The 15334-nt window shown below is 30.1% G+C and overlaps 1 protein-coding gene across 1 annotated transcript; it reads right to left on the bottom strand.

Annotated features, from left to right (window-relative positions):
* Nucleotides 1-10051: 10051 nt before the first annotated feature.
* LOC148273982 (octopamine receptor beta-1R-like) lies at nucleotides 10052-10642 on the bottom strand. The gene has a single exon (XM_088237789.1). The coding sequence runs from the start codon at nucleotides 10640-10642 to the stop codon at nucleotides 10052-10054; it is 591 nt and encodes a 196-aa protein (XP_088093915.1).
* Nucleotides 10643-15334: the final 4692 nt, after the last annotated feature.

Below are 15334 nucleotides of genomic sequence, written 5' to 3'. Positions count from 1 at the left end.
TAGCTAGAAAATTCCTGTGTTTAGGAAGGAATGTGATGGAAATGAATGGAATGGAAATGGATGGAAATGGAAGTTCAACAATGTTTGATTTTGTCCAAATGCTTGCAGACTGGCTGAATTTCCTCCCTAGGGAGTTGTTCATATTTAAATTTATTTCAACAAAGAGGGAAAACATTTTTGAGATGGGAATATGGAAGTTTAGGCATTAACAGGGCTTTTGACATGTCATTGCCTGGTTTAAGTGGCCACTTTAACCACTGTGTAACATTCACCATTCTGACGATCTGAAAAAAAAAATTGTTCCTCCGAGACTGGTGGCGGCATTAGACAGGTGTCAGTTAAGTATGATAGATTCTGTCTTTATTATTGAAGCAACTATTGAAACACTTGGCCACAACACAGACGAATTTCCTATAAGCAAGTCCTCCATCCAAAGAATTCGTACAGAAAAGCGAAAACAGCGCGCAGAAGCTATAAAACTTAATTTTCAAAACGATGTACCAGATACTGTAACTGTCCACTGGGATGGAAAACTATTGCCGGCTTCAGATGTACGCAAATCTAAAGAGGAACGTCTACCAATCGTTATTTCATACGATACTAAAGAACAACTTATTGCTGTGCCAAAATTAGAAAACTCATTGGGAAGTGAACAGGCACAAGCAGTTTGGAATGCTATTGTTGACTGGAATCTTGAAGATAAAGCACAGATCCTCGGTTATGATACTACTGCTTCTAACACAGGCCGAATTAATGGTGCATGTGAGTTTCTCGAACAGAAATTGAACAGAGAAATGTTGATTTTTGCTTGCCGCCATCACATCTACGAATTGGTACTAAAAGTTGTGTTCGAGGCCAAAATCAGCCAAGTCACTACAAGTCCCGATATCCCTTTATTCAAAAATTTTCGATCAAACTGGAAAAACATCAATGGAGAGAAGATACAAAGCCACAAAGAAACGCTATTACGTCTGAACGATTCTTAAATTGATGAATTTTTAGAGTATTACAGAACTGAATTGACCAAAGAAATTGTAAGAGATGACTATCGAGAGTTAATAGAGCTCTGCATAATATTTCTTGGCGAAGATAAAGTTAATGAATTTTAAATTCGGCCTCCAGGCGCCATGCGCCAAGCAAGATGGATGGCAAGAGCTATTTATTCATTAGAAATATCGTTGTTTAGCTCTCAATTCAAAATGTCAAATAAGGACAAAACATCTATATTAGACGTCTGCCTGTTTATTGCGACATTCTACGTCAAGCCTTGGCTGCAATGCACTTTAGCGGTAAAAGCGCCCTACCAGGACTTGTGCTTTTTGAAAGCTGTGAAGGCATACGAAATGGTCGACAAAACTATATCAAAAGCGGCTATACAGAAGTTTTGCCAGCATTTGTGGTATTTAGCAGACAAAGTGTCTATCTTGTCTCTATTTGACGATGATATTAACCAAGAAAGTAAGGTAAAAATAGTTGCTAATTTGGTCAAAGAAAATCCATCAGTCCACAATAAACGCTACATTCCATCGAGAGAAGAACTTAGCGGGCCTCTTTTTGAAAAAAACATCGTTGACTTTGTAATCAGTGTGTCACTTTTCAGTAGTGACGTCGTGAAACGGTTGGCGTTCTTACTTTCACTGACCGCGGTAAGTTGTATTATTGACAAGAATCTGAGGAATACTGCTTTGATTACTTCATTGAGTTGATCGTAATTTGCTCATTTCTATGTTATGGTTGTTTTTACGAACGTTTCGATTGAGAAAAACCTAGAAAGTTGACATAATCTCTGGTTGAAATGTCAAAGTATACAAAATATCCCTTTTTTTTTCTATGGTCAAAACGTTCCTTACAAGATGCGGGGGCTTTTAAGTGGAAACCGGAAATACTACACGTAGATATAGGGAGTGACGTCATTATTTACGATTTTAAATTCAATACTATTTTTAACATTTTTAAATTATTTTTGCGTGTTTTTTTTAGATATTTCATCCTACTCCAAAATTTTCAAAGATTCACGTGTACACGAAAACATTTTAAAAATAAATTCCGGGTTGGGCTGGAATTCCTCATTGTCACGAAATTTTTGTTGTATGAATTGTAAAAATAAAATGAAGTGTTCAGTAGACTCAAATCAGTGTTTGATTTCTAATATTATAAGTTTTAATACAAAAGTTATTGAAAAACTATGGTACCTGGGGGACACTAGATGTTCCCCTTATGCCCGGAAGGCTCAAAGTAAGAATGATGTATATAGTCTTGTATTCTTTGCAGACTTATGTGACGGCATAGCCTCATGGGGTATAAGACCGCCAGTTGTCGTATCGGTTTCACTCATACTAAAAATAACATTTTTTTAGTCAATGATTGTGTAACTTTATTTTTTAACCCTACAATGTCCAATGTAGACGATCTGCTACATACCGATAATCGATGCATAAAAGTGATTTCAAACATGTTTATCAGTCAGCTACTAGTTTATTATATTGGATACAAACTAGCCATTATAGTTTATTTTAAAAAGTCGCCACCCGGGTAAAAAATTTCGATTTAATTTGAAACAAAAAGTCAGTTGCACATATTCTGTCAAAAGTGTAATTAAACAAAAGTTCAAAGGTTGATTTTTTTTCAGATTTGAAGTTATAATTGTTTCCGTAACTTAATTTATCATATAAAAAGACAGTCACAAAAATCATTATTTCTTGTTTTTCTTACATTCTTGTATTTTTAACCGTTGAATACCCGATGTTGCCCGATGTTGTCCGATGTTGCCCGATATTGTACACATATACATAAATATGAAAAAAAACTTTTTTTTTTTTCATTATTTTTCTCAGTTTGGCAACAAAAACAAATTTCGTTTTTATTTAGAATTGGAAAAATTGGTAATTGAAGACTTAAACCCCGATTTTAACAGAATTTAGACAGGGATAGAGAATACCTTAAAGAAGTTAATATGGAAGTCTATGCTTTTACAGGGCTCATGACCTGTCATTGGCTGGTTTAAGTAGCCACTTTACACACTGTGTAACATTCACCATTTTGCCTATATTTGAACATCCATATTTCTTCATTTCTTCCATTTGTTGATTTTAGTAAAGTTGAAGAGCTAAAACATTTATTGTTGTGAAGAGATTCATCTGACTGAATTATTTGACATACTAGGTAACGTGAAAACAATTTTCCAATTTTTAAACTTCTTCTTGGACCAGTTGATTTTATAGTGAAATCCAGTATTTTGTCAACAAACATTTGGACAAACTCAAATATTGTAAAAATTTATGTCAACTGCTTTGATACAAATATTAGTTCAAAATGGTATCAAGCTTATTTACAGATGTTTACAAAACCAGCTCTTAATGCATGTAGGATTTATCAGTTTGAGAAATTTCTATGGGGTCTTTTTTCAGTATTTCTAAGTATCTAGAATTGTTCTTCCAACACAATAAATATATATTATTATGTAACCAATAGACAAACACCCAACTCGGTACTGTAATAATTCTGATGACACCACAAAGCGTAGAATTTTTCCTGGGATAAGTAGGAAGATTAATATAAGCTTAATAAGAGGTTTTCTAGATAAATAAGCTCTCACGTACTCCCTCGGAGCTTAATTAAATAAGTCCCTAATGAGGAAAAGCCATCTTTATTTACTTCTTCCCCGGAAAGTGTGAAAATTGCTTTATCAAGGATACACCTGAAATACTTATTTATTCACCAATGAACGGACAATATAAAATTTATTCATATTTTCAAGATATATAATAAAATAGATAAACTTATAATTCAACAATTTTGAGTATGTCCAAATGCTTGCAGACTGGCTGGATTTTCTCCCTAGGGAGTTGTTCATTTTAAATTTATTTCAACAGAGAGGGAAAACGTTTTTGAGAAGGTTCAGCCGGATGAATTTCACCCACGTGATAAAGGTTTCAGCTCTTTTACTTCACAAAAGTCAACAGATGGAAGAGTTGAGGAAACGTGGATGTTCAAACATGGGCAGAATGGTGAATGTTACGCAGTGTGTAAAGTGGCTACTTAAACCAGCCAATAACATGTCATAAGCCCTGTAAAAGCATAGACTTCCATATTAACTTCTTTAAGGTATTCTCTATCCTTGTCTAAATTCTTTTAAAATCGGGGATTAAGTCTTCGATAACCAATTTTTCCAATTCTAAATAAAAACAAATTTTTTTTTTGTTGCCAAACTGAGAAAAATAATAACAGTTCAATTGTCAGTAATATTTATTCTACTGGAATGATGTTTCTAATATGTTAACATTAATGTTATTATTCAAACTTCATATCAGCTTTATTTTGATTCAAAGAGTAATTTCAGAGAATTAATAATAAAAGGTTTGACGAAGAATGTTACAATACTTAGTAAGAATAAATACATATACAGAAAAAGGATCCAGTTTGTTTTCATGTTGAATTGAGAAAATCTTATTTTTACAAAGCCATTTAAAAACTCCCATGCCATATATGTATGGAGGTTTTCTATTTTAAAAAATACCTTAATGCTTTGAAACATTCAATCCGTGGAGTTTCTATAGAAAACATGTAAAGTTCAAAAGAAACATGTTTACTTTGATCCTGTTAGAAAACTTTAATTTTCATTACAATTTATTACGATTTTTATACCATACCTATATTTTTTAAACATCAAACAGTATTTTCACCCATGAAAACAAAAAGCTCTTTTGTACGTAACTAGCAGAAAACAGTCAGCTGTTGTCGACTCTTACAGGCTAGAAAATTTGACCTTCGTATCATCGGCCTTTCGGGCCTCGGTTTTCGGACACCTTGAATTATCACCCCTTTGGGCTTTACAATTTATTTTTTGTTTGGAACAATCAAAATGCAATAAAGAAGAATCTGTGACTAAAAATAATGCTACCAAAACTACACAAAACGATCCGTTAGTCTATGGGGATGTAGCTTCGTTATTCTGTTTTAATTGTATAACTGTAAAATGTATTATTATTTAATTGTGTTTTTTACATTTATTCTTGAATTGCTTAAACTTTCTACTGACTATGCCGTATAATTTAAAGGTTAACTTAAATATAATTTTTGGGTGTAATTTTTTTTATAAATCTAAATATATTCGTATTAAAGATTTTTTTTAAGGCAGATTTGCCGTAAATAAAATATAAAAAAAAATATAAAAAAATATAAAAAATAAAAGTAAAAAAAAATAATAAAAAAAATAAATAAATAAATAAAAATAAAAATAAAAATAATATAAAATAAAAATTAAATAAAAATAAAATAATTTTAATTAATTTTGTTGGTATTTTTTTTTTTTATTATTAATACGCTTACCAAAGTAATAAATTTTATCAAAAAAAAACAAGAATGTTAAATGTTTCTAATTATTATATATGTTTCTATAACATAAACGAGTACTTGGAAGATGCAATTAAACAAATTAAAATGCTTTAAATTTAAATAATGTAAGCAATAGACACCATAAATAATGCACTAGTTTACATATCAGAAGATAATTATGATACAGTGATAAATAAATTTAATTACGATTTCGGAAATATATCAAAATGGTTAAAAGTAAATAAATTGAAATTAAATATATCAAAAACAAAATACATGAATATTGGGAAAAAATAATACCCCCCAGGGTTACAATATCAATATTGATAATTTGAATAAAAATTATGTGGACGAAATAAAGTATCTCGGGGTCTACTTTGATAGATATTTAAATTTTAAAAACATACTCAATATGTAACAAAAAAAAAAAAAAAAATCATTTATGGGAAGATTATGAAATGTAATAGATTTAAAAAGTAGTATTCTTATATACAAAACAATAATATGTCCACACATAAATTACTGTACTATTCTTTTTTTATGTAATGAGGCGCCCTTGAGGTGATTTTCACAAAAACGGCGCCAAATAAATTATCCAAATATATGAAGGAGAAATTCAAAATATACAAATTCTTCAAAATAAGGCAATAAAGATTATACTCAAAGGAAATATCTATTTTAATGTAGAAATAATGCACAAAGAAATTGACTTCCTCACAGTAAAGCATCAAATTAAATATAATGTGGCAATTTTTAAACATAAAATAATTAAGGAGATAAATGAAATAAATGCAGATAAAAATTTTACCAACAATGTCATACATATAAAACAAGGGGTGAAAAAAGATAAGATTACCAATGAGGGAAAAAAAGAATCTCAAAACTCATTGTACAAGGGATTGAAGCTGTACAATGAGTTACCTGAAGAAATAAAGGAAATAGAAAAAAATTTAAATATTTATAAAAGTTTATTTTATTTCCTAAGATGTTATGAACTAACTTAATAAAGCATAAATAAATAAATAAATAATAAAATGTTTCTACTTTTTTTATTATCTTAACGTTTTATTTATTTACTTTATTGAATAAAGATTTAATATGTATTTTATTGTAGCTTGTGACCATTACTCAACTCTTTGGCCACTCGTCGCAAAAAATCACGTCGATCAGTCACTCCATTGTAGTTGTTGAAAGTAACACAAACGAAATGACAAATGCACTTTCGCAAATATTTTTTCTACCTATTCAAAATTTAGATCGCGCCAAACTAATAATAAATAATAGTTTATGGGCGCGTTTCTTACACAAATAACCTAAAATTTCTCAATGTTTAAATTACGTTTATTTTAATACCCATAATTTACAATAAAACATGTTACACGGCGCATAATTTATCATTTCAATTAGCTTATGACAGCAAGACCTAAATAATGCGATATTTCTCTTTTTAAAATATAATCGATAAAATTAAAATTCCTATGTATTTAAATATTCGATTGAATTTTGAAATAATCGATAATTTACAGTCACTAGCAAAATAATTTTGAATCTTGTGTTTGAATTTTCATGAAACGGTACAATGATACAAATTGTATCGTTTTATTCATTTGTTTTTAATTATTTGGTAAATGAGCAAGCTATTCGATTATGATAATTGCAAATCCTATTTATTACAGCGAGCAATATTTCCGCTCAGTTGATAAATTAGAATTGATTCTTTGCCGAATTCGTAGAGTTGGAAAATCTTTCATCCAAAGATGCAAATAACGAGTTGCGGTGAGTGAATAAATGTCGATAGCGGAATTACAAATTTAGTTCTTTAAATAGTTATTTTTACTTTTTACATTTAAAATTTACTGTAGGAAAAAACTAAACGGTTTAAGAATAAGAGCAAAAAGGGATAATTTAACTGCTTACTCTCTTTTGTATGCTGATGACACCGTGTTTCTTCTGGACACAGTATAAACCAAAAGAAAGATCAATGTGAATATTTTTTGGGTGATTCCGTGTTAAGTAGAATCATTCGTTTTGGCTACCATTGCAGGAGCTATCTTCAGTTTAAACTGTGCACATATTCATAACAAAAAAGATACATATTGAATATTGAAGAGAGTCTTCTTGGATACAAATAAAAAATTACACCATTAAGTCAATAATATACACTGTGCATATATCGCGAGCAGCTTTGGCAAATTTGTTTTCTTGAATGAAAGTGAACAAAAATAGGTGTCGAAAATGCTCACATTCGTCGACTTGACATTCCATTTTAAAGGCTCTTAATAAAAAAAAAATATGTTTAACTTAAAAGCAAACATGATGTCTTGTAGATCTGAAAATTTCCTTTTAAATTACGTTTAAACTTAAGCACTTTGTTTAATTTATGTTGCTCATTTTTAAATTTGGATAAAAACAGACACAACTTATGTTAACACATTATATGTACCTGATCTTTCCGTCTGTTTGTTATAAATTGAAAAATTATAAATTCACTGTTTTTCAAAATAGGTCACTATTATTAAGTCTGTCTGCCTCGTGGTGTAGTGGCCAGCGCGTTTGCTTATCAAGCAAAAGGTGTCGGGTCCAACTCTCAACATGGTTGATATAAAATATTTATTTAAAAGGGTGTTTTTACATTAGAATATTTCGTAATCCCTGGACTAGTACCTGAAGCGTTTGACTGATCATCTTACCTTCATGTAACATAAATGATCAAGATACGCTGCAATCGGTGTACCGATGCAGTGCCCTATGCACTATTAGGTGTGGAAAGATAATGATAATGATTATCAAATCGTTATCTATAAAAATCTCCACCAATAAAATTGGCATGATGGGATTTTAGATCCTAAAAATTATGATGATTATGATAAAATTATAAATAAACTTATCAATTAAACTTCTTGGTTTAGTTTTACTTTTTATTATTTTGACCAACGAGCGCTTTTGGTCAAAATAATAAAAAGTAAAACTAAATCAAGAAATTTCATTGATAAGTTTATTTATAATTTTATCATAATCGTTAACCATAGAGTTTTATCAAGAAATATCAACAAAAAACATCAATATTACCTAAAACTTATATTTATGATTGTTTCTTAATATTTAATAATAAATTGAATGGAATATTGAATTGGGTTGTAGTTCCATGGCTAGCGTCTTGAGCGCATGGCTCAAAGGTCCGTGGTTCGAATTCCACTCTACCCCAATTTGATTCTTATTTTTTAAAAGCGATTTATTTACAACTCGTCAAAAATCCCCCTGAAAATGAAATATTGGGTAAATCATAAAAACACTAATATTTCTTTTTAAACCAAAAAAAAAACATTAAAATGATTTCAAAATTACATCATTAAATTTGTTTAAAACCACTTAAGCCAAGCTGGTTTCGAATCACAATGGTTTTTTTTATAGAAATTTAAAAATCGTCTTGATTAAAGTATTTCTAAAAAATGGTTGTATTCTGAAACAGGTTAGTATATTGTATTTATTTATTATTACAAACGCCAAGAGGGCTTTTTACATGACATTTTTTACGTTTTTCATTACTGATCAGAAGTCAATATATAGGTCTAGTAAAAAAAAATATATATTTTTTTTTGTTTGAAAATTTATTTAGCTACCCTAACGGATGACGTTCAATTTACAAAAACTATAAATACTTTTTATTCAAACTCTGTTGTTGATATTAATATTTTTAACATCTTTTGAAAAGTTACATATAAACAAGAAAACAGTGACTTTTACAGCATTCGAATAATGCAAGATATTCTGATTTTATATTTAAAAACCGATAATAGAAAACAAAACATGTACATTTTTCCATATTCGTTTCTGAGCCGGACACCGGCTCTACAACTCTGACGATTGGAGAATTTACAAAATAATTTTTTGCTATCAGACGCCACAACAAAAAGACAGCAATCATGTACATCTATTTAGAAATTTGATACTTATCAGTCTAGTTTTATCAGGGACGTTCAGTGTGTCATTTTTATTAATATTATTAAGTGGTTTTATCATTGTAAATGGTTTGACACAAAAAACAATGATTTTATGTTTCTAATATTAACTTTTTGAATTTGAACCATTCCTTCAATAATCGTCATATTTATTGCTATAAGTTTAAAACTTAGTTTGACCGTTACTCGTTATTCACCAATGAAGTATTTTCATGTGATTTTGATTGTACGAAATCAAAAAAAAATGTATTTGGTGTTTAGTGAATAACTGCATTTATCGAAATTATTCTAGGCCAATTATCTTTCTTTTCCATCCTTTCCTTGACCTATCATTATGGTACCTACCTCAAGATAGAAAAGACATTAAATTAAAACACTTGGATGTGGAACAAAACAAAACAACATTTTGACATTACAAAAGATTGCATAAAATTTCTTGAATTCGTCGCGCGTCGTTGTAAAAGTTATCATAAATTGTTGCATAATTCACAGTGAATTTCATCATCCAGTGAATAAAATTGAAGAACATCATCATGGTTTCAAAGGTAGATCCATATCCGTGTTCCTTTCCTTTCATAAAATATTTCCAACCTTTTACAAAACTAAATGAAATTCGTTTTTTCGCTACAGTTCTCTTTTCGTTAACGCGAAGTTAATTTCAGTTTTCAGTAACAATCATATTTAATTACACTTTCAAAACACAAATAAAATATTGGAATATTTTTTTTGGAAAATATGAAAATACATATATTTGTTACTCACCTGTACAGCATTCTCTCTTGGCGATCAGCTTCCATATAAATCCTGTAGTACATGAACAGCATAATCACACCAGGAACCCAAAAACTGACACTAGATGAAATAACAGCATACGGCCTATTCACTGTGAACCCACACACGTTAGGGTGATTTTTCCTATACTCCAAATGCTCATCCGTCGTGTACCACTCCATGAATATAGGAAGGAAGGAAACCAGAGCTGGACTGCACCAAACTACGGCCAACATTACTCCGAGTCTCCCTGTGGTCATGATCAGCGGATAGTCCAGCGGCTGGACGATAGCGTAGTACCTATCTACGGATATACAGCAAAGGTGCAAGATGGAAGCGGTACTGAAATATACATCCATGGAGTTCCAAACATCACACATGAAGTAACCAAACAACCACTTTCCATTTGTTAGTTCAACACTGAAGTTAAAGCACATGGCCCAAATTGCAACAAGCATGTCGGCAAAAGCCAGAGAAACTACAAAATAATTTGTTATAACTCTGAGTTTCCTGTGACGCATCACTGAGACTATGACTAAAAGATTGCCTAAGAGAGCAGCTAAAATTATGAAAGCCATGATGCTGCTTTTGACCGTCTTAAACACTACATTATACCACGGATTGAACAACACCAACGAACTATTAGAAATGTTGTACTGATCATCAAACACAAAAAAAGAGTTGTTTTGATCAAAATATGATCGGTTGTTAAATGGAAGGTTCGCGTCGGGATTTGAAAAGAATTGCGCGGGGTCTAGAGAATCTGCCGATTCTGTGTGATCGATGGCTATTGAAGTTGGAGCATTTTCAGATGTCCATGAATCTTGAAGTGTTGACTGGTTTGTGAATATTTCAGGGCTGTAGATTCTTTCATTCAATAAATCGGCGACAAACCCGCCATTTGCGTTAGGCAAAAAGCTGGATTCCTGTTTATCCATGCTGATGACGTTTGAATCAACAATCAAAGTCACTTTGTTCACATTTTGGTTTTATTTCTTTTGAGAAACTTGCGATTATTTAAGACTATTATTTTTATCATGTTGATTATATGCTCTTCTAAAGTTATGTTTTTCTCATTGAGCTGTTGTTTTTCAATCCTGAAACAAAAAAGAAAAAATAATTAATTACTTTTATATTAAAAAATAAACAATTTAAAATATGCTTTTTTCTCAAAATAAAACATTTTTTTTTTTTAAGTTTTTTTATTTATAATAAACACGTACATAATCGTGCTCTTCGTATTCTGCAGTACCTGGATCCCGAAAGATCCCTCCAGGATGCCAAACAAATATTTCAAATTTTCAAATAACCAATTCAGTTGTTCGTTCATTAATTTATTTATTCATTCAATACTAACTCATTCGAATAAATTAATGCATTCGGACGTACATTCGAATGAATTTAGGAATCGAGCGCATTTGATTATTTTTATTCGAATTATATTACATAATTACATCTCTGGAAAAAAAAACCTCCGTTTTATTTCCAGTATCTGCTGTGTCAGCTACCATTTTTAATATCTTTAAAAAAAAGTTTTAAAAGTTTCATTTTTTAGATTTGGTAGTTAGATACACTCAAATCTATGGAATAATTAGTAACCTCTTCAACTGGCCCAGTAAAACTCAAAATTATATTTTCTCTTTCTCAATACGGCCAACAATTTGCACCCTTTTGATGGATAGAAATATTTGCTGAACAACATCCAGGGGTGTAAAAGTTACTTTCCATCAATTGGTTTTATTGATTTTCATCATCACCATCATCATTTTCCGTTTCGCACCTAATTTATTTATTTATAAAGGAAATCATAGTCTTTTTATAAAACAAGGTACAAAAGAACAATTTAAAAAAGTAAGACCAATTTCAGATTTCACACTTATTAATTATGAATGCAGGAGGAGAGGGGAAAAATAATTGAATTCTAAAAAAGTTAAAATATTAATATTAAATAAAAAGTACATAAAAGGGAGAAGACATTGTCTAGTTCCAACTCTACTTTCCTCCCCCTCTCTCCTTCCATGAACATTTATATTTCTTTGTTAAAATTCACAACCAACAATAATTTATTAGATGCAGGTAGTAGATGTACATATGAATAAGTACAAATTAAGAGTTAAAATCAAAAGTTACAATTAAAATCAAAAGTAAAAGTTAAAATTAAAATCATAATTAAAATTAAAGTTAAAAGTTTAAATTATAAGTTCAAATTATAAGTTGAAATGAAGAATTAAAAGTCAAGCAGGAGATAAATTTAAAATGTCTTTAACAGATCTGATAAAATTATGGTATTTACAATGTTATATGTCGATGTCACTAAAACTGTCATAATGGGTAATCTGTATTCTTCGAAGAGTGCTATTTTTCAAATAATTAGTCATTGAGTTAGGAATATCGAAGAGTACAGATTGACGAGTTCTACAGACAGGGACTCGATATGAAATGAATGGTGCATAAGGCACTGCATTAGTACACCAATCACAGTGTATCTTGATCATTTTTGTAACATGAAGGTAAGATGATCAGTCTTACGCTTCAGGTACCAGTCCAGGGACTATGAAATATTATAGTATTAAAACACCCTTTTATTAAATATTTTATTCACAGGCAAACGCACTGACCATTACACCACAAAGCCGACGTTATGGGTAATTGGCCTCGAGAGGGGAGACTACACTTAAGGAGAAATGGAGTCAATGTTTAAAATCTCAAGTCTACAAAAACGTATAAATTACATTGACTCCATATTTATGTTTTTTTTTTTTTTAATTAAAAAATTTATTTATAAACCCTTACGGATTATTACATTCATTTAACTAAAATAATATAAACATTTTTCATTCATACTCTGTTGTTCAAAATAATATTTTTCACATCTTTTGAAAAGTTTGTCTGAGTCTTTTGTTTAGTTTTGTCTGGTAGTTTATTGTATAATTTCAGTCCCTGGTTCATTAGTCTTGATTGTCTTGTTTTTGAAAGTTGTATATGGTATTTGTCTGATATTGTCATATTATGTCCATGTTGACTACAATTTTTTACAAGTTTTAGTTCTTCGTCTACAATTACATTAGTGGCTAATTTATGGATAAATCTCAATGATCCTAGTTGAAAGAGTTCAGTTATGTTTAATTGCTTAGTTTCTTTAAAAAGTTCTCTAGTTGTAGTTAGATAGGAAAGGTCATATACTAACTTTAATATTCTATTTTATTGTTTTTGTAGTCTGTTTATGTCATTTTGATATCCTGTATAATTTACTGTATGGCTTAATTAATGTACCATCGTTACTGGAACAAGTGGCATTCAATGTTCCAATCCGCCGGTTGCGAAATAATAATGTGCTGTTCCTCGATCAACACAACACAAACTATGGCTTGCATGCACCAATGTGCCGACTGTGTTGTATTGTAAACTCGAGACAAGATCTAGAGTTTTTTGGTGTAAGTCTTTATAAATTTAAAAAATCACTCAGATAGACCTGATCTTGTCTTGAGGTAGTAATTTTTTTTTGTCCTAGCTTTAATTTTATTCACTTGTATTTTATTTTATTGGTGTCTGTATTAAGTATAGAATTGTGTATTTACCATCGTTAGAATGGACTGCATAAGCCCATCAAATAAATAAATATATTGTATGTAAATGGACCATTATTTTATTTCCCTCGTTTATCTTTGCTTCATAGTTTTATGTTCTTTCTGTTCAGTTCAGGTACCAGTCCTTTTTTGAAAAGAGAAAACGGAAGTGTCAGAATTTAAAGATTTTATGACCTATAGTCAACTGGTCAAAGTGGCCATTCGCCATTCTGCCTATTTATTTATATACTTACAGGAAGTTAACTATACATTTTTTTACTCTATGGGACTAAAAGTCCTGTGTTTCAGCATCTACATTTTCACATGGTTCAGCCAAATAAATCACACCCCCACGATAAGGACTTCAGCTCTTTAACCTCACAAAAATCAACAGATAAAAGAATTGTGGAAATGTGGATGTTTAAACATTGGGAGAAAGGTGAATGTTACACAGTGAGAAAAATGGCCAAATAAACCCGCCAATGACAGACCACAAGCCCCGTAAATGCTTAGGCTTCTATAATTCCTTCTCAAAAATGTTATTCATCTACGTTGCAACAGATTATGATCTGAAAAACTTTTTGGGGAAAATCTAGCCTGCCTACAAATATTTGGACATACTCAAAACATTGCTGACTAATAGTTCTTCAAATATTAATACTGGGTTGATTTTTTCTGCATTCCTCTATCGTTTAGTTATCGTTTTGGTTTTTAGAAAGATAAAAAGGTATGATTAGATTATTTTTTTAATAATTATTATTAAAAATAAAATAATATTCAAATATTTGTAGTTTATGCTATGATTATGCAAGAAAGGAAACAACAATCAAAACAAATGAAAATGTATACTTTTTTTAAAAAGTTTTAATATTTAATTTAGTACCGACGCCGAACTGGTGAGTTAGTATTTATTATTTAAAATATCATTATTTATATCAAGAGATTATTATTTGTTTTCTAAACGAATTCAAACTGTATTTATTAAATACATTTACAATTTAGTTTGAAAATATATAGGATATGTATTTAACAAACATGTTAGATTTTTCTTAGAATTTTGACACGGAACCTAACTTTAAGTTATCTTCCATTATCTTTGTGTTTATTTTACGCAATTTTTTTTTACGCCGTCGTCTTTTGGAAAGGAACCCCGGCGCAAAACGACGTTAACCTGTACTGTAATATATGTGTTAAGTGTAATTCCATACTAAATATAAAGTTTTTTATCCAGCCAACGAAGTATACGAAAAATAAGTATTCCTTTATGGCTTATTGCATACTTAATATTTTTTCATTTAGTATTTACATTTTTTTGATTATTTTTTCTTTTTGTACTTACCGAGGGGAAAAAATTGGTTTAATTTCGAAGAATTGTAAAACAAAATATTTCACAAAGAACAACTAACATAGGGAGGTACTAAAAGAATACTTTTCTGAACTTTACAACATTTTAACTGTTTTTAATTTTCTCTGAACAATTTTTATGTTTCTTCCAATTGAATATAATTTCAGATATTACTTTTTCAGCAACGGGAGATTTTATTAATAACTATTATACTGAATTTTATTCCATAAAAACTACACAGCAACAATTCAACGGAATTATGTGAGAGTTTTCTTGGTATAAAACTGTTTTTTCAAAGTAAATTTGTACCCATTGGAAAATTTATAATATTTTGTGTTTAATTAAATGTAAAAACTTTG

This window comes from Micrasema longulum, unplaced genomic scaffold (genome assembly GCF_059751315.1).
Source record: "Micrasema longulum isolate JH-2025_06_02 unplaced genomic scaffold, ASM5975131v1 h1tg001788l, whole genome shotgun sequence".
In the NCBI taxonomy this organism is placed as follows: Eukaryota; Metazoa; Arthropoda; class Insecta; order Trichoptera; family Brachycentridae; genus Micrasema; species Micrasema longulum.
Note: the sequence above shows the minus strand (reverse complement) of the source record. Positions and strands in the feature narration are given on the sequence as shown.